We start from the raw sequence: 24194 nt of genomic DNA, 5'->3' as shown, positions 1-24194 counted from the left end.
CCTGTTAAGTGTTTCTTGTATAGAATATAGTCAATGTTTGTAAAGATTTTAGTCAAGCAGTATATAAGAATTGTTAAGTCCTTTGTACTGAAAACTTGCATTCTCCCAGTAAGGTCATATATTGTACTACGTTGCAAGCCCCTGGAGCAATTTTTTGATTAGTGCTTTTGTGAACAAGAAACAATTAACAAGTGGCTCTATCCCATCACAAACACAAACAATGTGTGAAGGTGTGTGTGAAATATTTGTAATGTGATGACTCTGCTGTGAAACCCAACTCCTGTGATATAAGAGGGTAAATTTACATAGAGCAATATCATATTTGATTGTGATAGTCTCAAAGACGTTTTTTTTTTTTTTTACATTATTAGATATTATCTGTAAAATTACTCAATTTTAAGATGACAAGGACAGCACTTTAGGTTAGTGTTATTAGAAATATGATGTGTGCTTGTGATTGTGAACCTATGTTTTATGTTTCATGTGTGTCGTCCGATACAATTGTTGTTATAATCGTTTACAGGCAGGCAGGGTGTGCCGAAGAAAAATTTCCATTTTTATGTAATATTTTAATGGACAATAAAGTGCTGTTATTGTTATTGTTATTATCTTCCCCCTTTCCCCTATCCCATATCCCCCCTTTCCCCGTCGCGATATAACCTTGAATGGGTGAAAACGACGTTAAACACCAAATAAGAAAGAAAATAAAAAAAAGTTAACGCAGGACACAGTGACTTGAGTCATATTTTTCTAAATGCAATGTCTACATCAGAGATACCATATTTTATCTCTGTTGGTGTGTAAATCTAACTTGCACAGAAAATTTGAAGCAAATCGGTAAAGAACTTATAAAGATATTTATGAAAATGTTCTATCTCGCGTTACAGTTGACACGTAGATATCGTTTGCTGTGTGAGTATTTTTTTCATAAAAGGTATTCAAACCAACTCTTTATGTAGCATTTTAGTATTAGTTGCATATGTTTGCACTACAGTGGACGCCGCTTAATAAAACCGCGGTTAATAGAGCCAGCCGCTTACAAAAGCCGATTTCAGACGGTCCGGATTTATCACTATATCTTATGTATTAGAAAAAGCCGGTTAATAAAACCAATCAGCCGCTTATTAAAGCCAGTTTTCTCAGAGAAATCACGTAGTTTGTGACTAAAACTCACATTATCTTGTTCTGATGTGGAAGACGACCAACAAACACTCATAAAATCGTTCTTCTCTGACGAGTAATGGTTCGTGACGGTGACAGTGAAATTATTGATGTACCGAAGTGATCAAAGTACACGTACATGTACATAATTAAAACAAAAGTTCAACATCCTTCGTGAAGTTTTGTTTAGATTCAAACAAGTGTAAATGACGAAAGAAAGTGACTGAGTGACGTAAACAAAAGAGATTTTTTTTTTCTTTCGAAAATGACGTATTCCTGGACCGCCGGTTAATAAATCCGCCGCTTATTAAAGCCATTTTTCGTCGGTCCAGAAGTGGTTTTATTAAGCGGCGACCACTGTATTGTTGTTATCTGCTATCATACAGTGTCTGTTCCTGACTTTGTGTGTCAACCGTAACATGAGACACAGTGCCATTTTCATGTCTTCCTTGACCCCGTTACAGTTGACACAGCAGGGACTAGTTTTTCTACTTTGCTTTCTTTTTCATGTGATTTTGAGGTTTGCTTGAGTTGCAAATGGTGGTTTTAATAAAATATTCTAGTCTTTGAAACATCTTCTCTGTTTTTAATTTTTTTTACAGGATTTCTTGTGACTGGAGTGTGTCAACTGTAACTCAGGACACAGTGATGGGTGTATTATTTTTTAAAATACAAGGTCCATTTTAGAAGTTCCTCAATGAATCTCTTTTGGGATGTAAATCTTACTTGCTGAGTAAATTTGAAGCAAATCAGTTAAGAACTTATAAAGATACTTATGAAAATGCTGTGTCTCGCGTTATAGTTGACACACAGCTATGTTGATGCGTTTTTTTTGTTTTTTCGCAAAAAGTAAAGCCCAAGTTATCTTTTTGGTTATGGAAATAGTTACACTATACACAGTCAATTAGTGTATAAAGATAAGACAGTATTATTTCCAGTTTGGTTTTCAACCCCAAATGTCCCATTTTGGCAAGCACGTTTTGGCACAGGCTCAGATGTGCCACTTTCAGCACGTGTACAGGAACGTGTACGGGTAACGTCATCAAATCTAGTTTTTACGTCACGCGTTTGAGCCGAGATCTGCAGTCTTGGTAAACAACGTATGATTTGGAACATTGGAGAAAAAAAGGGAGTCACGGGTGACGGAATATCTACACGTGCACGTACAGGCCTTTGCTACACGTTCGATCATCTAGAACACTGGACGCACGTACACGCGAACTGAACTCTGAAGTCAGTTTGCCACCCAAATGTGAACTCCAGACTGTGTGCCGGTAAAATTCCGGTTCTACGTTTTGTCGGCACCGGATCCAGTAAAAGGATCGATCCTTGCACGATACTTTTGCTCGTGTGTTTGACCCTTTCTGTGCGTAGGGCTGAAAGGGTCAAACGCAAAAAGTATGCATCCTTTTACTCGATCCTTTTGCTCGATCATTTGACCCTTTTCGCCTTCCATACAAACTCGCTGTTCTGCACAAAAGCACTTGTTTAAGCTGGTGTCACACCCCCACGTTGTCACCACTCAAATATAATCATAAATAAAAAAGATGACTCGGTGGTGAAAGGGCGCAATAGCACGGTGCACTTAGCTTTCTGCCACGAAGTGGCGACTCGTAAATAGTTCATCCCCACATCAGCTCCGCTGACTGAAGTGCCCGTTGGCGTGGAGCGAAGGAGCGAACCCTGGGGAAATCAGGCGCCTCACTCATAGGAAGAAAGAAGACAGCAACAGCAAAACAGCAACAGCAACAGCAACAGCACAAACCGCAACAGCTGCACCGCAACACCGCAATCCCCGCAAGCTGCAACAGAAAGCATCGGTGCACTAAACATGCCACGCAACCCTTCACACTCCACCTTTAAACATGTCACCTTTACATATTTCATGGAGTACATTGTCACAAAGATGTGAGTAAGGTATTTGGAGATAGGTTGGGCTTTGTAAATACGTCGTGATTTTAACCTCCCTAAAGATTGGATTGTTGATGCGTAGACAGGTTAGAAGCGATAGCACGGGTTTCGTGTGATTCACGAGGAAATAGCCCTGGCTTACGAGTTTGAGCAATATAGCTGGTTTCGAGACCGAGAGAGAGTTACAGTGTATCAAACAAGAAACCAAGGAGGTTGGTTTGCGCTTGTCGTCTTGTTCAGGGAACAAGAACTCCTTCTCGACACGGGTCTCATAAGGTAAATGATTTATTATGTTGTATAATATTGAAGCTTGAATACATAGCTGGAATGTAAACTGTTAGTGTATGCAAAGTGCACTAAATTCTAGTGTGAAGTTTTTAAGAGGATTCTCGTTGAGATTGTATTAGGTTTTTGTTGGGTAATTTCTTGAACATAAATGTTATGTTAAGATGTTGATGCTATGTATGGTAGTGTCATGAATGGATTAAGTTTCTTTATTTGGTGTTTAACGTCGTTTTCAACCACGAAGGTTATATCGTGACGGAATGGATTAAGTGATCCATGGGTTAAGTATAGCTTTGATATTGATTGTGGACGGAATGACATACATGAAATGATGTCAGAAGTACATGTGTAATGTTTAGTTTGGAATGTGAATGGATAATGAACGAGAGAGATGATACACGACTGTTTAGAAAGAAGAGATGGTTTAAGAGCATGTTATAATTATTAAGACTTGGGTTATTCTTTAGGAGTTTCCATGGCGGTGTCCGGGGGTTGGTACCCACACTGGAGATGAATTCGTGACGATGTCAGGACAAGAATCCACATCGGCGAAGGTGGAAGGACGGTGGAGTCCCCATCAACACTGGACGTTGAAACGAACCGGTGCTTTTCGCTAAGTGGGAAGGAGTGTTTCCTCGAGGAGGAACTTGAGATATGGATAACGGTATCGGCAAGGATTACAGTTGCACAAGAGTGTGTAAAGGACTGCAGGAATGAGAACTACGAATTCGTGAGTGTCTGTCAACATCCTCTCTTGTGACCACTGAAAGATTATATTGTAATAACATAATATTAAAGCTGTGGTCTATTTATGACTTTCCGGGGCTACGAGGTTGAAAAATAGGGATAAAATCATGTACAGAATTATGTACAGCAAACGCTACCCGAAACCCCACCTATACGGCGTGTATGACCTTGAGAGTTTCAGTCAACGCTTGCATTTTGCAGTGGTAACATCCGGTTTGCTCTCTCAGAGCTGAGCATATTTAAATAGATAGGGCAGAGCACGCATTAGTAAAAGTAACTTATCTAATTTCATATACCACTTCATGACATACGTGGACCTGTACAAACGAACTTTTAAAACAGCAAATCAGCTATGTTCCCCCCTTCTCTCCATATCTGCAAAAAACATATACAGATTATACTTTTAGCGTCACAAAGAGCATATTATGCGCTATCCTGGAGAGAACAACAGAGAGTATTCCATTCCACAAACATTGACTGTCAACAGCGTTTAATAACAATTTATTACCTGAAACAGCTTATGAATGTGTAGCTCTCCTTAAGCGAAACCGCTTCCGTGAATGGCCTATCATCCGTCGGCGAATTTGTAGCGAAAACCCTCAAACCAAGCCTTCTCCGTTCTGCACTGACGGATGAAGCGCGTCGACCTAATCAGTCCTCCAACGCGTTGAAATCCTCCAAATCTCAGTCGAGTAATACTTGACGACCTCGTCGTCAAAAAATCCTGTAGCAAAAAGTCGGTCAATTCTCCGTTGTTCTAAAGGCCCGTCCAGACACTCCCGGCCGACCCTGTCCACATTTGACTTATGCTCAAAACGGCCCCGTGGGGCGCACCGCGTCGTGCTATGATCGCGAAGCGTTATTTGCAGAAGAATAGCGCGTGTTCTAATTTCTATGACACAGACATAGAACGACGGAAATTTGACCAATCAGAGCAAACCAGAGCGATGACGTCAGCTGCTCGCGGCGCGGCAGTCGAATGCAACTGAACCTTCTTGTCAGGTGACCCGCTTGACTGATACCGCGTTGTGAAAAGAATCGTCGATATGTGGCCACTCGGCAAATCCCGCGCGACGCACAAAACGGCCTGCGGCGCATAGAGCGTAAAACGGCGGCCAAGTCTGGACAGGGCTTAAGAGCCCTCCTGTACAGCGCAGAGCAGGCACGTTGACAAAAAATATCACCACGTGTTGAAAGCCATCAACTCCTAGACGAGAACACACGACCTTATCGCCTCAAAGTATATGCTGAATGGGCAGTCACAACGTGTCTCCCCTAGCTGGTCAAACACATCACGTGACTCTAACAACCAATCAGCTATCGTCAAAAGTATAGCGCAATTTACCTTGACTTGCCAAGCCAGTAGAATGTATCAGGTGAAAACCCTGTACACAATATTACACCTCGCACCCAGTCCAGGCGTGGAGGTAAACGAGATTCTCGTGCTATCCTAGTCAGCAAAAACCATTTGACAGTCGCGATAAGCACAGGCGCTTTGCATCGCAATTTCGGAAAGGCACCCTACAGAGAGTTTATTCCTCAATCACTGTCACGAACCGTGACAACTGTAAAATTAATGGCACTGCACTGTTGCTTACTGTCTGTAGGAAGCTAGAATGTGAAAATCACGATTCTAGTCTTTGATGGGTTTTCTCTGCTCGTAATCACACATTCTTCTACTCATCACAGCGTGTCCCATTATTGCGCAGTCAGGCTGATCTAGCGTGTAAAAGAGAGCGACCACGATCCTGGAAATCGGCAAATAATCCTGGGTTTTGGTGGTGTTTTTGCTGGGTAGCTGCAGTTGATATGCAATAAATCTAAAACTACAAACAGCAGCCTCTCTAAATTTCACAGAACGATGACAAAGACCATCATCTGTATTAGTTCTAGTACTTAGAGCAAAACCAGAACACGATAATAGATGTTATTTTCCGTTAAAAATGTGTAAACGTGTAACTGCAACTACACAGAAAAAACACCATAAAACCCGGGATTGTTTGCCGATTTCCAGGACAGTGGTCGCTCCCTTTTACACGCTGAATCAGCCTGACTTCGCGGCGGGTTAAAACGAAATGTTTATGACCTGTTAGGTAAGACACATAATACAGTTTTTGATGTAAAAATAGTAAAATATCCTTTAGTTTAAGTCACCTGTTCGACGGTTAAAAGTGAATTATACCCTCAAAACTCGCTATGTTTGAGGGTAGGCGTGGTCAAGAAACTGTGACGTCATACCCACATATTGCTTAGAACCAAGAAACTGTGACAGCATACCCACATATTGCTTAGAACCAAGAAACTGTGACGTCATACCCACATATTGCTTAGAACCAAGAAACTGTGACGTCATACCCACATATTGCTTAGAACCAAGAAACTGTGACAGCATACCCACATATTGCTTAGAACCAAGAAACTGTGACGTCATACCCACATATTGCTTTGAACCAAGAAACACATTTTTGAGCAGAAGAACGACTGATCTTCAAATACATGTATATTTCTGACAAACAAATTGCTGTTTAACATCTGCGCTATACCACTGACAAAATATCCTTAACTTGTATTTGCTCAGTGTGTTACTGGCTAACTCAATGCGCCACAGCCATAAAGATCATTACAGACGTATTTTCTATCACTATATTACTAGCTTACCCAGTGTGTTACTGCCATAAATATTGTTGCAGGTGTATTTGCTATCACTATATTACTGACTTACCCAGTGTAACCAGCCGTAAAGATTGTTACAGACGTATTTGCTATTACTACTAAATATAGTTACAGATGTATTTGCTATCACTATATTACTAGCTTACCCAGTGTGTCACAGCCATACGAGTGTTACAGGTGTATTTGCTATCACTATATTACTGGCTAACTCAGTTTCCACAGCCATACGATTGCTACAGACGTATTTGCTATCACTATATCTCTGGCTTACCGAATGCGTCACAGCCATAAAGATTATTGCAGACGTATGTGCAGTTTTCATCTGCAGGGCACGGAAGGCAGTCAGGTCCATAGAACCCGGGTTTGCATACTGAAAGAGAGGAACAGAAATTTAGCAAGAAAATCAAAGTTATCATACGACTCACTAACTTCGTAACTATTTTGAATGCTAAAGAAAAAGATAATTGTCCATATTTATTGACCAGTACTCTATCCCACTGTTACCTACACATGTGAACAAAATCAACCAGACCAAGGGTCATGTCTGGATGTTATTAAACCCTGATTATGTCAAACATTTCCAAAATGTAGGTCTTATATATACGTTAGCCACTGTGACCTTGACATTTTACAAAAGTAAATCAAATTTAGGTCTTGTTTGGAGATCATTAAACCCTTTCTTCTTCTTCTTCTTCTTCTTCATCATCATCATCAATCATCATCAATCATCATCATCATCACCATCACCAATCATCAATCATCAATCATCATCATCGTCGTCGTCGTCGTCATCATCGTCATCATCGTCGTCATCGTCATCGTCAGTAAGTACTGGTGTCACATGACTGATGTGAACCAGTTGATTGGCTAATGGCGATGCGCTAAAACTGTTATCGCACTCTTGGAGTGCGCTAACTTTTCCACAGAGCGTATTCTTACGCCCTTTGCCTAAGCGAGAGTGTGCTCTCATCCTCAGAATTAATTAATGACATGTAGCATATATTCTACACAATACGAATGATTATGACCATAAATTTCCTGCTTCTCAATTAAAGCAGAAGTGGGGTTTTTCTGGCAGATTTTTTTTTTTCCTTGCACCTGTTCCCTTGTCCCGTTGTGCTCTCACACCGCCCCGTCCCTGCACTCGCTGCTCCAACCACCTCTGAATTTCGTTCCGCTGCCAGACTTGTCGATTTTACAGACGCTCCAGGGGGGATGTCGGGTCGCTGCGGTAGGCTACCCTCGGAAGATGACACTGCACTTCTGCTGAGTCACTTCGACGGTGTTCAGTAGTGGGTCTGTCCCGAGCTAACGGACGCAGTCCACTACCTACTATGCCCCCTACAAACGACAGTGACTTTAAGTCGCGGAGCCAGACTGAGTGAGCGTCCCCTCCAGAGAGCAGACCGCCACCACGTCCCTCCGTCGACCCCCCCAGAACGTCACACGTTGCAGACTGACAGCAAAACTACTATTCAGGGAAGGATCGAACAGGAACACTGAGACCAAGGTCACCATGAGAGCTCTGGGCATGAAGGGCCACAAGAGCAAGGATAATTTATATTTTTGGATGATTAATGAGATGAGGATGATTATGATGATGCTTTGGATTTCCAATTTGGTTTTTGAGACAACGTGACAGGGCAGCACTCTACGCTTACTGTCATAATATATCCTGGCGTCAACCAGGCCCGAGAACTGCCGCACCTGCGGTGTTGGTCAGGTATACAGAACCTGAGCACCCTCAAAGTCGCATTCGTTAAGTGAATGACACTCGGCTGTGTGATCCCAGCCTTTCCATGGGGCGGGGACGTAGCTCAGTTGGTAGTGCGCTGGGTTTGTAGCCAGTTGGTCGCTATCAGCGTGGGTTCGATCCCCACGTTCGGCGAGAGATTTATTTCTCGGAGTCAACTTTGTGCAGACTCTCTTCGGTGTCCGAACACCCCCGTGTGCACACATGCGCACGAAAAAGATCCCACGTTCACAGCGAAAGTCTCAGGGCTTGGAAAACACGAAGACACGCATGCATCATCTCTCGTCTCCGATTATCATGATCGTATTTTGATACTTTGACGAGACAAACCCAATGCTGATGTGTCAAAGAAGACAGCCACAGCGGGCTTGTTCGAATCAAAGTATCACACCATATCTTCAACACATTACCAATACCTGTCCCAATATAGACCAGTTGGTCTAAGAGGACGTTAAACCCTAATAGTCAGTCAGCCTTCCCATAGGAACCATAGTACTTCCACTCTGGGTAGGAGCCGACCGTAGCCCGAAAAACCCACATGACCCTGATGGGATTCGAACCCACGACCTCCCGGCCCGCAGCCCGATGCGCTAACCACTGCGCTACGGGGGCCGGTTTTTTCTGACAGATTGCATGTGCCTGTGCCACAGTTGCCACTGATCTAAAAATAGAACCCGCTGTGTCTAATGTTTCAGTTTCGACTTGCGAAGATTCCTCTCATAATTATGCCATGTTAGTGGCATGTAGCTTATTATCCAAATTACCAAATGATGAGATAGTATACAATTCCCAGCAGCTAACAGAAAACACAAGTGTTATTCCGATAACGTAGCAGCTAGATCAGCACGTAGCAGACTACACTGAAATACGACTGCATCTGTTCAGTAAATGAATGTTTTCCGAATTATTATTTCAAGGCAAGAACAATCGGAATCGAAAACGTGTAGGGATTAGAACGTTCTTACCATATATTATATATACTTATTACCAGCCTGCCTCATGCGTGCAGACTCAGTGCAACGTGACGAGCAATTTTTGTTTTTGAAATGAGACTCAGTGCAGTGGTTCGATTGCCATACCAGGCAGCAGACGACATAAATCCCGCTCAGCAAATACACCACTAAACAGTTCCGACGTTTACATGGAACAAAGAAGGAAAATCACGTGACCGCACAGACGCCTCTTATTGGCTGCGTCATTTTTTCGAGGAAACAAATCGTCTGCAACACAGCTGTGCGTATGTTCTGCGACTGACGAGTCAGACACTTGTGTTTATGTTGTTGTTTTGTCGATGTAAATTCAGCGATTATCGATTTTAACAATGGCATGTCACTGCCCGATGATTGATTGTGACAACGGAAGCTACCGTCTTCAAAATGGAAAGCTAAACTTTGCAAAATTCAGTCACCAGGTTCCACACGAGTCTGTGGTGTTCATGCCAACCACCGTTCAGGTAAGCGCAACACTGTAACAGTTCTTGATCAACTTATTTTATTGCCTGACATTCATGCGATTCATTGGGTTTTTTTCTGCAAATTCCATAGCATGATGATGATTACAAAATCGTTTAGCTAGACCTGTGGAAGGCACAAGCTTTTTTTCACCTGCAAAAGATGCAAGGGTTTGTTCTCATCACTTTCTTGATGGCACACCAACTACAGAGAACTCTTTCCCAACACAAAACTTGGGATAGCCTGGATTTCAACACAGAGTAAATTTTTTTTTTTAAATAACTTTCTTGTTATATTTTGTGTGTGTACGCAGTAAAGAAGATGGGAAGGTGTTGAATGTATTTGTTCACACATGCTGTTCCTAGTATCACTATGATGTGTCTGTGCCTTACAGCTTGAGTGATTTAATTGACTTTTCGTCTATTCGTGTGTTCTGAAATCTGAACAAGAATGAATGTGGGAAGCCAAGCTAAGTTTTATGTGGGTAGTTTGTTTCCAGAGTGCGATTTGATCAACATTAGGAGAGCTCTCCATGGAAGCCAAAGGAACAAAAACAAGTGTACCGGGGAATTCACAGAGGGAGTTCTGTATTGCACTGAAAATGACTACAGTGGATCCAAATGACCACCTTTATAAGTTGAAGTTGGGGGCATTGAACCCAAACGGACAACATATGTGGAGAACCCTGCGTGAAGATGTAATGCTACCATAAATACTGACAGAATGAACCCTGTTTGGCAATGTTTCAGACAGCAAGAGTGCTGAGAGCTAGACATACCCCGACCAGAGCACCGGCTAGGCAGAAGAAAATGGGTAATGCGAGATATGGAATTCCAGTTTGAGGCGTGCCAGGCCCAAGGATCATCAAGGGGGAGGAATGGTGCAGCTAGTTGATTGCCAGAAAAGTGTGACTCTGGCCCTGAACAAGACCCATTCACGACAGAAACATTTCTGGATGCTCTTGTTTTTGCTTATTTCTTGATAGTTTTTTTTGTATAAGCAGATCTGCCAACTTAATGAACACCCGTTGTGCGCAATCTTATTGCAATGATTAAGCTGACTAAGGAGAACAATAGACTGAAGAGATAAGTGAGTGTGTTCAAACTACAGGACCAGTCTTTTCCAATTGATTCATGTTTTTAGTGTCACCCTTTGTAACAAGAAGATGGCAGGAAAAAGTAAAAAGTAAAAAGACAAGAATTTTTAGCGATCAACCAATGAGTATTGACCCTCAACGTTATATTATAGATGAGATGTTGTTTATGCAACAGAGACGATGATTAGACCTTGAGGATCTAGCCTATCGGTTTCGCTAATATAGGTAGAATAAAGTACATGTCACCAGAGTGGCCAAGAGCAACCTTAAACAATTTACTGGTTTGTTTTCATTTGTTTAAATGTTTCTCTCTTCTTTCCGCGCACAGTCTTCTCTCCATCTCATGTCCCCTGTGCATACCATAGCATGTCCCCTGTGCATACCATTTCATGTCCCCTGTGCATACCATAGCATGTCCCCTGTGCATACCATTTCATGTCCCCTGTGCATACCATAACATGTTCTGAGGAAAAATGTTTGTTTGGTTCACTTTTTGTGTGTGTCTTTATTGATGTTCGTATGATGCAATGAGTGTGTCAGAACAAAATCTGAGTTCTCGTACTTTGAAATGGAGAATGAGAGACAAGACAAAGCATTACAACACAAAGTCAAACATATCAGCACTTGCAAACAAAATGCACACAATACAGTCAGCTCAAAAAACTTTACTTATGTTGATAAACGTTATCACTAGCAGCAGATCAAATCTGATGACTTCATCCACTTGGCAATGAACATATTGGGAAGAAATATAACTAGTTTTACATCAAATAACCAAAGGGAAGTAATCGCTCTTAATGCATACGACATGTGTAATGGAGTAAGCGAGAGTTGTACAGAACCTTTCAAAAACACACATGTAGTACAGTAAAAGTCCTATCTATAATGGTGTACACAGGAACCTTCCTTTTTTCAGAACTCCAAACAATAATCTGATAAAAAAAAAATCCAGTTCAGAAAATGTCTTAAAATGTAGGAAAATTTACATAGGTTTTGACAAGACAAACATGAGTTAACAAATTGTTGAAATTAGAGTCGTCAGGATTGTTTACTTAGTGGAAGGGTTGCTTTCCTTGTTTATCTGTGTGGTTTCATAGTTAAGAGGAAAAAGCTGTTTTGTTAATACCATGGGTGCAACCTGGAAAATTCAAAAAACCGGCAAAAGTTGGGGTCCAGCTTTTTTAGTATTTAAAAATGCCAAAAAAAAACTCTCCTGGAACAAAAACATCGGCAGCCGATGAAACCAAAAACCGGCTGCCGGCGTGTAGCCGGCAGAGTTGCACCCATGAATACCGCTTTCCCTACTTCTACTAGTTCCTCCTCCTAAGTGCATCCTGTTGCTGCCTGTATCAAAACGGGCAACAGGATTGGATTACTTTGGGAACAGGAGGTTGTAATGGCTGGCTCTGGGTAACAGGTGGTTGTGATGGCTGACTCTTGGAGACACGTAGAAGTCTCTTTCTGATTTTGACAAAGATGCAATCAGGGGCTTCCTCCTCCAAAATGACTTGCAGCCTGTTGCACATGGTCAAAACACTGCCAAAAAGGAAAAAAAAGAAAATAATCAATTTGAGAAAGAGAAAGGAGACAACAACTTTTACTAAAGCATCATTTAGGAGAATTTACCAAGTTGAACATGACAAATTGCTCAGTTGGTAGTGCGCTGGATTTGTATTCAGTTGGCCACTATCAGCGTGAGTTCGATCCCAGGTTCGGCGGAAATTTATTTCACAGAGTTAACTTTGTGTGCAGACTCTCTTCGGTGTCCGAACCCTCCCCCCGTGTACACTACATTGGGTGTGCACGTTAAAGATCCCACGATTGACAAAAAGGTCTTTCCTGGCAAAATTGCTTAGGCACAGTTAATAATTGTCTACCTATACCCGTGTGGCTTGGAATAATAGGCCGTGAAAGGTAAATATGCGCCGAGATGGCTGCAATCTACTGGCATTATATAAAATTCCATCTCACACGGCATCATTGCAGTGCGCCTAGAATTGTACCCACGGAATATGCGCGATATAAGTCTCATATTGATTGATTGATTGTAGGGATGGCCAGATCTCAAAATCTTAACTTGCCAGACAGGCGAGTCATTTCAAGAAAGTCCAGTCCACCAAAAAGAATTGCTTGCCGGGTACAAACCACAGTTGCTATAACTGCATTGTTTATAACGTTTTGAAACTAGAGTATTACAACCAGAAGTGTTGGATTTGACGAGAATTTTCACTAGCCAACCAGGCGAGTTGCCAAGCGGTTTTAACTAGCACAGCGGATATTTTGTACTCGCCCCTGGCCATTAGTCAGATCAGATGATTTGACCATCCCTGAATTTAGAAAGTCTGTTCAGTCATTGCTGATTAACTGTCACTATCAGTATCACTGCACTTTTTTTTAATTATATGTATCTATATATATATACGACTTGAGTCTGTGTGTGTGTCTGTGTGTTTGTGTATCTGTGTATTTGTGTATTTGTGTATTCGCCATGCACGGCCAAAGTTCTCGATGGATCTGCTTCAAATTTGGTGGGCATATTCAGGTTGACCCGGTACAGGACACAACCTGGTCGATATTTCAACACGTGCTCTCAGCGCGCAGCGCTGAACCGATTTTGGTTCCACCTCAGCTACCCGGGCCCCCATACCGACACACCATAGCCGCTACACCACATCACAACGCCAAAGTTCTCGGTGGATCTTTTTCAAATTTGGACACCGTATTCAGCTACACCCCGGACACAATATCATCGATGAGATATTTCAACACGTGCTCTCAGCGCGCAGCGCTGAACTGATTTTGGTTTTTGTGTTCATTTCACCATTATAAGTAACTCTTCCTTATCTTCTCCAGTGTTTGGCGTTTATCTCCCTTCCTTCGTGTGGCTTTCCCGTTCAGTTGTAAGTTACTATTACTATTTTTAGAATGTCACTGCGCTGTCCACTGCGCTGTCCACAACGCTTCCCTTGCACCCGTAAGTTGTTCTTACTGTCAAAGTGAAAAGGTCGAATCAATTTATAGCCACGCGAAAAATACACTCTCACCTATCTCTATATATTTATAGATACAGATATGCATATATATATACGGCTTCTCTGTGTGTGTGTGTGTGTTTGTGTGTGTGTGTGGGCAAAAACCTGTGTATTGTAGAGTTCTGTTTGTGATGTGGTCTAGCGGCTTTTGTCTGTCTGTATGTTCTGGCATGTGAGAAGCCACAGCAGATAATATAGGGCTAAGAAATAAGCTCTAAAATTCTCAATCCCGTTTGACAGGACTTCGCCTTCAAAGGTGATTGTGGTGAACCGCCACGCTGTCTGTCTCTGTCTCGCGCCGTTCACCCCAAATTCCCGTTTCTGAGTAACTATTTTTAGAATGTCACTGCGCTGTCCAGAACGCTTCCCTTGCACCCGTAAGTTGTTCTTACTGTCAAAGTGAAAAGGTCGAATCAATTTATAGCCACGCGAAAAATACACTCTCACCTATCTCTATATATTTATAGATATAGATATATATATATAGATACGGCTTCTCTGTGTGTGTGTTTGTGTGTGTGTGTGTGGGCAAAAACCTGTGGATTGTAGAGTTCTGTTTGTGATGGGGTCTAACGGCTTTTGTCTGTCTGTATGTTCTGGCATTTGAGAAGCCACAACAGATAATATAGGGCTAAGAAATAAGCTCTAAAATTCTCAATCCCGTTTGACAGGACTTCGCCTGCAGAGGTGATTGTGATGAACCGCCACGCTGTCTGTCTCTGTCTCGCGATTCACCCCGGCGAAGCCGGGTATTCCTCTAGTATAACATATATTGCTGACAGCGACAGGCATAATTTTAGTGTGTATTAATACTTGTATGCTGGTTTTTCAGATTTTGACACATTCCCTGTTCACTGAAACCAAAATGTTGTTAGGCCACACAAACCATCTTGCAATTCAACTTGAACCATTCTCTTTTTCAAAAGTAAAGTGCAAATATGATTTTTTTTTTAAGTAGAGAGGTTTCCTACCTGTAAGCCTTTCCTCCTTAAAACTCGTTGACGAGGCGATGCATGAGGTCGAGCTCACACTCACAGGCACCCGGTGACGAAGACGCTTGGCCACATGAATCGCCCATCTTGCTGCCTTTCAATCCAGTTGTGATGATGAATGGATTAGGATAAAGCACCCCTTTCACATACAACTTCTGCTTGTACTCCCGAAGAAGCACCCTCTCTGCATTTTCTGCTTCACGGTCGACAGGAATCCCATCTCCCAAGTTCCAAAGCAGGAAAAGCTCTAAAACAAAAAGGCCTTGAGATCAAATCACAGTTTTTCGCACCTGTGGAAGGCATTCTTTTTTTCCCCTCATCACCATTTTGTATGTAAACTTACAAAATACTCACCGACTCAGCCTGGGGGAAGCTTAGCAGGTATACAAACTGGCAGTGGCAACTTAGTATGCATGTTTGTTTCTTATAATCCGTTACCCACACGTCAGATTGAAAATGGAAAATTTTAGCATGTAAACTATCGCAACATGTATCATTTGTATGCATCCCAAATCGGAATATGCTTCATAGTAAGTTAGATTCCGTGGACATATCAACGGCACTTATTTAAGTTTTTGACTTTAATCAACTGAAAAGTTAAGCGTATCTGAAGAGAGAGCACTTACTAAGTTACTGTTAGTGTTACAACTTACAGGGCGGAAAACCGGTCTTGGGAATGAACAACACATCGCATCATTGCAAAGAGTAAATAACGAAAGAAATAAAACTTACCTAGCTACAAGTTCCTCGTGTGCAACTTCCACACTCTTTTTCCGTACACACGACAAGGTTTTTGATGCTTCAGTGCTCCACAGTCGCACCTTCTGGATGGAAATCTCGCTCAAATCGCACATGTTTCAAGTTGCTGAGAAGCTAGAACGACGCGTTGTTTACTCGAAAAAAATGCTACGCATGCGCACTGTCGCAATGGCCGCGGAACTGTTCAGTGGTGTATTAACATGTAGGGCAAATGTGAACGATAAAACGATGGGGATTGTTGAGGAGATAACTGCTGCTATACTATCAGGTAGTATGCTGACGAATAATTCCCCTTGGTTAATTATGTATGCAGACATGCGTAGAAATAAAGTACCTTCCTTTTCCTGCTACACACGATGTCGGCTGTCCTTCTGTATGAATGACTATTATCTGCATCCATCTGGCATGTTACGTAAACGAACCCAGACCAACACGTTACATGGTGGCAGCGCGTGAGTACTCTGTTCTGGTAGACTAGATCTGGACGCGATGACATTTAAACCTCCATCGAATTTTCCATTCGACAACCCGTCGGCATGGCCAGATTGGAAACGGCGCTTTCTTCGATACAGAATCGCATCGAAGCTGAACAAAGAAGAGCAGATAGTACAAGTTAGTAGTCTCATATACTCAATGGGGAGTGATGCAGAGAAGATACTAGCCCAGTTTAACCTCTCTGAAGAAAATGGAAACAAGTTTGACATTGTTCTTGCTCGTTTGGACACGCACTTTGCACCAAAGCGAAACGTGATTCACGAGAGAGCAAAATTCTACAGAAGAGACCAGAAGGAAGGAGAAACAGTGGAACAGTACGTGCGTGCATTGTTTGATTTGACACAGTATGCTGATTTTGAAAACAAAGATGATGCAATCAGAGACAGGCTCGTTCTCGGGTGCAACGATAGTGAATGTTCAGAGAAACTTCAACTTCAAAGCGACCTGACTCTAGAAAAAGCAGTGACGTTTGCTAGACAACAGGAACAAGTGAAATCAGAAATACAGCAGCAAAGAGGTCAAACAGCAAGTGCATCGCTCGACGCGGCCTCTTTCAAGTACAAAAGACGACCAGTGGCGGCTGGCAACAAACCGACGAGCACCACAGGGGCGCGGAGCACCACAGGCGCGTGTAGCAAGTGCGGCGGAACGCACCAACGGGGACAGTGTCCAGCACATGGAAAGAGATGCAACAAGTGTCATAAAATCTCACATTTTGCTCGTGTGTGTAGAAGCAAAAGTGTGAACGAGGTTAATTCAGCACCAGCAAACAACGTACCACAGGTGACTGAAGAGACTTTTTTGTTGATTCTGTGGACAGTGGTGAAGAACCATGGAGAGTCGATATCAACATTTTACACAGAAAGGTGAACTTCAAAATAGACACCGGTGCAGATGTGAACATCGTGAACAAGCGAACCTGGAGCTTTTTGGGAAAGCCGAAACTACAGCCATGTGAGACTGTAAGACTGATAAGTCCAGGTGGTAAACTGAACGTCATGGGAAGTTTCCAGTCGACAGTGACAGACCTGCCTGTCAAAGTGTACGTCATTGACAATGAAACAGACAACCTTCTGAGCAGAAAGACGGCAAACTCCATGGGTTTAGTGAAAAGACTGAACAGTGTGAACTTCGGTGAAGTGAAATGTACACCAGTCAAGATAAAGCTGAGAGAAGGAGCAGTTCCTTACTCCGTTCCGGTGGCACGACGCATTCCTATTCCTCTCATGGACAAAGTGAAGGAGGCATTGAAGAGAATGAAAGAAGGAAACTTCATCGAGGAGATCACAGAGCCTACAGAATGGGTAGCGCCTATCGTACCGGTGGTGAAACCGAACGGCAAGATTTGAATCTGTGTTGATCTGAAGAAGTTGAACCAGGCTGTCGAGCGTGAACGCTACATGATGCCGACAGTAGACGACGTCATACACCAGCTACGTGGATCATCAGTGTTCTCGAAGCTCGACGCTGCATCGGGATTTTGGCAGATACCCTTTGACAGAGAAACTGCCAAACTCACTACTTTCATAACTCCTTTCGGGCGTTATTTCTTCACGCACCTACCCTTTGGGATCAGCTCAGCACCAGAAATCTTCCAGAGAATTATGACAGAGATTCTGGTGAACATTCCAGGCGTTGTATGCTACTACGACGACATCCTTTGCCACTCACGAGACAATAAAGAACATGCTCGTCTTCTTCATCAAGTACATGCCAGACTGCAAGAAGTGGGTCTACGGCTGAACGACGAAAAGTGTGAGTACAACAAGTCTGAGATAAACTTTCTTGGACACTTCATCAGCAAAGACGGCATTCGACCTGACACGTCGAAAGTTGAGGCTATCAGCAACATGGTAGAAACCAACGAACGTGACTGAACTCAAGCGGTACCTGGGTATGGTGAACTATCTTGGTCGCTATCTCCCAAACCTGTCTTCAGTCCTGAGACCATTGAATCAGCTACTGACGAAAGAAAGTGTGTGGTCGTGGGGACCAGAACAGGCAGAAGCGTTCGCCAAAGTGAAGCGCTTACTGACCACAGCACCTACCTTGGCGTTCTTTGATCCAGCTAAACCAACGACGGTGAGCGCTGACGCAAGCAGTTACGGACTGGGCGCAGTGTTGTTGCAGGAACACGAAGAGGGACTTCGTCCTGTGGCTTTCTGTTCCAGAACACGCACAGAAGCTGAAGAACGCTACGCTCAGATAGAGAAAGAGTGTCTCGCGACAGTGTGGGCGTGTGAGAAATTCGAGAGATACCTGGTTGGCCTCGAAACGTTTGTATTGTGCACAGATCACAAACCCCTCATACCCTTGATAAACACAAAGGACTTAACGGATACGCCACTGCGTTGCCAACGCATGCTCATGCGTTTGATGCGTTTCAAACCCGAAGCCAGATACAACCCCGGAAAAGAGATGTTCGTGGCGGACACACTTTCACGTAGTCCCTTGACGGGAGGCAAAACTTCTCTTCGACAAGAAGAACTACAGAACGACGTAGAAGCTTACGTCGACACAGTCGCATCCTCGTGGTCAATGTCAGACCGCAGGCTTGAGCAGATTCGGGCAGACACTCTCAAAGACGTCAACCTGAAAACAGCGCTCGAGTACACCGAGACTGGGTGGCCGCGGTACAAAGAAGATGTGAAGCTAGCAGCCAGAGATTTGTTTGCAGTGAGAGGAGAACTTACTGTAAACAACGGACTACTCATCAAGGGCAACAGAATCGTGATTCCTTTCAGCATGAGGAAAGATATACTGGAACACATCCATGATGGACATCAAGGTGTGAACAAGTGTAGGGAGCGAGCCAACCAATGTGTGTGGTGGCCTCGCATTAGCAAGGACATCCAGGATCGGGTAGCCAAGTGCAACTTCTGCACCGAGCGCCTACCCACTCAGCGTTCAGAACCATTGATTCCATCAGCTCTGCCAGAGAGACCATTCCAGAGAGTGGGAACTGACTTGATGGAACTGAATGGACAGAACTACCTCGTCGTGATGAACTATTATTCCAGATACCTGGATGTAACTTACCTACCAGATACAACGTCCAGAACAGTGATTCTGAAGCTCAAGAACATTTTCGCTCGTCATGGGATTCCAGAGACTCTTGTATCAGACAATGGTACACAATTTACGTCGGCCGAGTTTCAAGCATTTTCGAGAGATTGGTGTTTCAAGCACGTAACGTCTAGCCCTCACAACCCTCAGGCAAACGGCGAGGCGGAAAGCGCGGTGAAAATCGCGAAAAGGATTCTTTGCCATGACGACATTTTCTTGGGACTGTTGGTGTATCGTTCAACATCGATACCTGCCCTTGGAGCAAGTCCAGCAGAACTAGCGTTCGGAAGACGACTTCGAAACACCCTACCATGTCTTCCTGAGAACTTGAAACCGAAGAACATCAACCGAGACGAACTACAACAGCGTGACGAAGCAGCCAAAAGGAGGCAGAAGCAGACATTCGACAGGCACCACGGGGTACAGTCGCTTTCACCTCTACAGCCAGGCGACCAAGTCTTCGTCAAGTGTGACGGTGAGAAGGGGGGGAAACTTCCAGCTGAGGTGCGAGAGCAGTGTGCACCAAGATCCTACATCGTCCGTACACCTACTGGGGACCGAAGACGCAACCGGAAACATCTTCGTCTTCGTCCGGTGGCTCCAGCTCCAGCCAGCAGAGAAGCGGATCCAGTACCGGAAGAGATACCAGACACCGTTACAGGTGTTGACCCTGATCCTCCACCAGATAGCAGTGTGGATACCGAGGACAGTACTCCGACACCCGGAGACTACGTAACTCGGAGTGGCCGAACTGTAAAGAAGCCAGCGAGATTTGAAGAACAGTAATTTCTGTGTACACCAGATTTCCAGTGTTCCGGAGGTATCGGAACGTACCGAGAAATAATATTTCAGATTCGTTTTCTTTTGTTAAAGTTTATGAACGCTATCCAGTAAAGATAAGCAACAGTGTGTTCATTTGACGGATGGTAATCTGTAACAGTGGAATCGGAACATTATCGCGAACAGACAAAAGTTAAAAGAATCAGAACATTATGTTAACCGTTTCGGTATTTTGAATTTATGTCGGAAGTTGCATGTTCTGGTATTCATAAAGTTAAAGATGGTTTCTTTAATTCCTTTTGTAAAAGGGGGAGATGTTGAGGAGATAACTGCTGCTATACTATCAGGTAGTATGCTGATGAATAATTCCCCTTGGTTAATTATGTATGCAGACATACGTAGAAATAAAGTACCTTCCTTTTCCTGCTACACACAATGTCGGCTGTCCTTCTGTATGAATGACTATTATCTGCATCCATCTGGCATGTTACGTAAACGAACCCAGACCAACACGTTACAGGGATATAATACTTGTAGGGTTCAGAGCATTCTTACCGTTCATATTTAGTACCAGACTCCCCGTTGAGTGAAGATACCACACGAGAAACATGCCACATTTATTTTGAAAATGTGCTTTTCGTCGACCTTGGCAAGGGGCAAAACTCTGCACAGTCAGCTCGATGAAGGTTTCGAATCGTAAATAACTAAGAGCATAGTCCTTTCTCCGAGTTTAAATGAGGTCTCTATGAAATATCATCACTTTTTAGCTTAACGCTACACTGGAATTTACCAACAGAAATTAAAACAAGAGTTTGCGTGTGACGAAAGCACGACACACTTGAGACAGCCCAGACAAAAGTAGATCTGACACAAACCAGACCACACAGTTACGCCTATCCAAATGCGCGTTGCAAAATGTGCGTTTTGAATCTTCTTTTTTATCTGGCGGTACTGACAATATCGTTATTGAAACAATCCCAGTGCACTAAGGGATTTATAGAGCAAATCTCGAAAATAATTATTGAACTCAGCGCTATGCGCTTCGTTCAATAATGAATTTTCTCGATTTGCTCTATAAATCCCTTAGTGCACTGGGATGTCTCAATAACTTAAATAATAATAATAATAATAATAATAATAATAATATAATAATAATAATAGTCAGTAAGTACTGGTGTCACATGACTGATGTGAACCAGTTGATTGGCTAATGGCGATGCGCTTAAATCTGTTAGCGCACTCTTGGAGTGCGCTAACTTTTCCACAGAGCGTATTCTTACGCCCTTTGCCAAAGCGAGACTGTACTCTCATCCTCAGAATTAATTAATGACATGTAGCTTATATTCTCCACAATACCAAATGACCATAAATTCCCTGCTTCTCAATTAAAGCAGAAGTGGGTTTTTTTCTGACAGTGACAGATTGCATGTGCCTGTGCCACAGTGGCACTGATCTAAAATAGAAGCCGCTGTGTTTCATCTCATTTTCGCCGACTTGCATAGATTCTTCTCATAACATGCTGTGTTAGTGGCATGTAGCTTATCATCCACATTACCAAATGATGAGTTAGTATACAATTCCCAGCGGCTAACAGAAAACACAAGTGTTATTCCGATAACGTACACAGCATTTGGAAGACTGATTCGATCGACTCTAGCAGACTACACTGAAATACGACTGCATCAGTTCAGTAAATGAATGGTTTCCGAATTATTATTTCAAGGCAAGAACAATCGTAATCGAAAACGTGTAGGGTTCAGAACGTTCTTACCATATAATTATAAGACTTATTACCAGCCTGCCTTATTCGTGCAGACTCAGTGACAGTGCAGACTGCAGTGGTTCGATTGTTCTAGCCTAGCAGTAGCAGACGACATAAACCCCGCTCAGCAAATTAACATGTTGGGCAAATGTGAACGAAAAAACGATGGGGATACAATACGTGTAGGGTTCAGAGCATTCTTACCGTTCATATTTAGTATCAGACTCCCCGATGAGTGAAGATACAACACGAGATATATGCCACATTTATTTTGAAAATGTGCGAACCGTCGAGTCCTTCGTGGGGTAGTCAATTCAAGGGGAGTCACTCCGCACAGTCAATCCATCGACGCTCGACTGAAGGTTTCGAATCGCAAATAATGAAGAGCACAGTCCTTTCTCCGAGTTCAAATGAGGTCTCTCTGAAAGATCATCACTGTTCAGCTTTAACGCTACACTGGAATTTACGAACAGAAATTAAAATGCGTGTGACGAAAGCACGACACACTTGAGACACCGGCCCACACAAAAGTAGATCTTACTGTACACGACCTGACCACACAGTTATGGCTATTCAAATGCGCGTAGCAAAGTGTGCGTTTGGAATCTTCTTTTTTCTATGGCGGTACTGACAATATCGTTATTGAAACAATCCCAGTGCATTAAGGGATTTATAGAGCAAATCTCGAAAATAATTATTGAACTCAGCGCTATGCGCTTCGTTCAATAATGAATTTTCTCGATTTGCTCTATAAATCTCTAAATGCACTGGGATGTCTCAATAACTTAAATAATAATAAAGTGTATTTATATTGCGCCTATCCCTTACAAAAAACAAAAATATTTGGCTCTAAGCGCATTACAACATGTGTAGGGACTCGGTACAATCAAGTCTGACAAATACAACAACACAACATACAGTCGGTCTCTTTGGTAAAACTGGGAAAAGCAGCTTCGACATTTAAACACTGCTACTAAAAAATCCTCTAACAATGCATACTGCTTTACAATATGCATTTATGTATACATATAGTTAAAGAACATCGAGTTAATAGGAATTTAGAAAAGGTTCTTATGATAAAAATATCTAGCGAACGACGAAGAAGAAGAAGAATAAAACTACCAATGTCAATGTATAACAAGTTTCTTCTTCTTCTTCTTCTTCGTTCATGTGCTCAGACTCCCACGTTCACTTTTTGTTTTTTTTAGCACGAGTGGAGTTTTACGTGTATGACCGTTTTTACCCTGCCATTCAGGCAGCATACGCCGATTTCGGGGGAGGCATGCTGGGTATTTTCGTGTTTCTATAACCCACCGAACTCTGACATGGTTTACGGTATCGTTTCCGTGCGCATTTGGTGTTGTACACTCGAAGGGGGTTAAGTCACTAGCAGGTCTGCACATAAGTTGACCTGGGAGATCGGAAACATCTCCACTCTTAACCCACCAGGCGGCAGCGACCGGGATTCGAACTCACGACCTCCCGATTAGGAGGCCGATGTCTTACCACCACGCCACTGCCCCCGTCAAACCCTGGAAGTGAATGTGTGTGTGTGTGTGTGTGTGTGTGTGTGTGTGTGTGTGTGTGTGTGTGTGTGTGTGTGTGTGTTCGTGCGTGCGCGCGTCCGCGCACCTGTGGGTGTCTATGTGTGGGTGTGTGTGTATCGATTCCAAGGAAACCATTGGACCGATATTCATGGAACTTTACATAAACATTCTTTCAGATAATATCCCCAGAGCATTGTTTCCTTTTTGCGATAAATGTCTTTATTGACGTCATATCCGGCTTTTAGTGATAGTTTAGGCGGCACTGTCTCCCCTTCAATTTTCGATAAAATTGGTTGAAATTTTGTTCTATCAATCTTTGACAAAGCCCGGACTATGGGATTGCATTTCAGTTTGGAAGTTTAATAATCAATTAAGGATTTTGGTCCTTACAAATCTCAAAATTCTAATTGAATTGAAATTGTAGTAATCGATCCAACATTATTGTTATGTTATTTCTTATATTTTCCTGATTCCAAAATCATATAGACATGTTATGTTTTGATGAAATACAAGCTAAAAATAAAAAGAGAATACAGAAAAGCGGTTTCTGTGAAGAGCGGTATGATACTGCGCTTTTCTAGCTAGTCACTTCAAGCGATCACGTTTTTCATTTCAGCGGTTTTAGCCTGAGTTGCGGTAATCGGCGAAGCTTTCTTTCGTAAAATGCAGTGTAATCAGTATTAT

The 24194-nt window shown here is 42.7% G+C and overlaps 1 protein-coding gene and 2 long non-coding RNA genes across 4 annotated transcripts in view; 1 reads left to right on the top strand and 2 right to left on the bottom strand.

Moving 5' to 3' along the window:
• The window catches only part of LOC138949514 (uncharacterized), a 725664-nt gene that overhangs the window by 499386 nt on the left and 202084 nt on the right, over positions 1-24194 (bottom strand). For both annotated transcript variants that reach the window (XM_070321340.1, XM_070321341.1), the window contains exon 7: positions 7049-7147. In XM_070321340.1, the coding sequence (XP_070177441.1) occupies positions 7049-7147 (99 nt within the window). The remainder of the gene's footprint in view (positions 1-7048; positions 7148-24194) is intronic.
• On the top strand, positions 3093-11545 carry LOC138949533 (uncharacterized). The gene is made up of 3 exons (XR_011450322.1): positions 3093-3348; positions 3825-4087; positions 10731-11545. It is a non-coding gene; the product is annotated as an uncharacterized lncRNA (long non-coding RNA).
• Positions 11728-16031, bottom strand: LOC138949534 (uncharacterized). The gene is made up of 3 exons (XR_011450323.1): positions 15834-16031; positions 15081-15348; positions 11728-12613 (listed from the first exon to the last, which is right to left on the bottom strand). It is a non-coding gene; the product is annotated as an uncharacterized lncRNA (long non-coding RNA).

Source organism: Littorina saxatilis, linkage group LG15 (assembly GCF_037325665.1).
Source record: "Littorina saxatilis isolate snail1 linkage group LG15, US_GU_Lsax_2.0, whole genome shotgun sequence".
Lineage (NCBI taxonomy): Eukaryota > Metazoa > Mollusca > Gastropoda > Littorinimorpha > Littorinidae > Littorina > Littorina saxatilis.
This window is presented reverse-complemented; position numbering and strand designations above follow the sequence as displayed.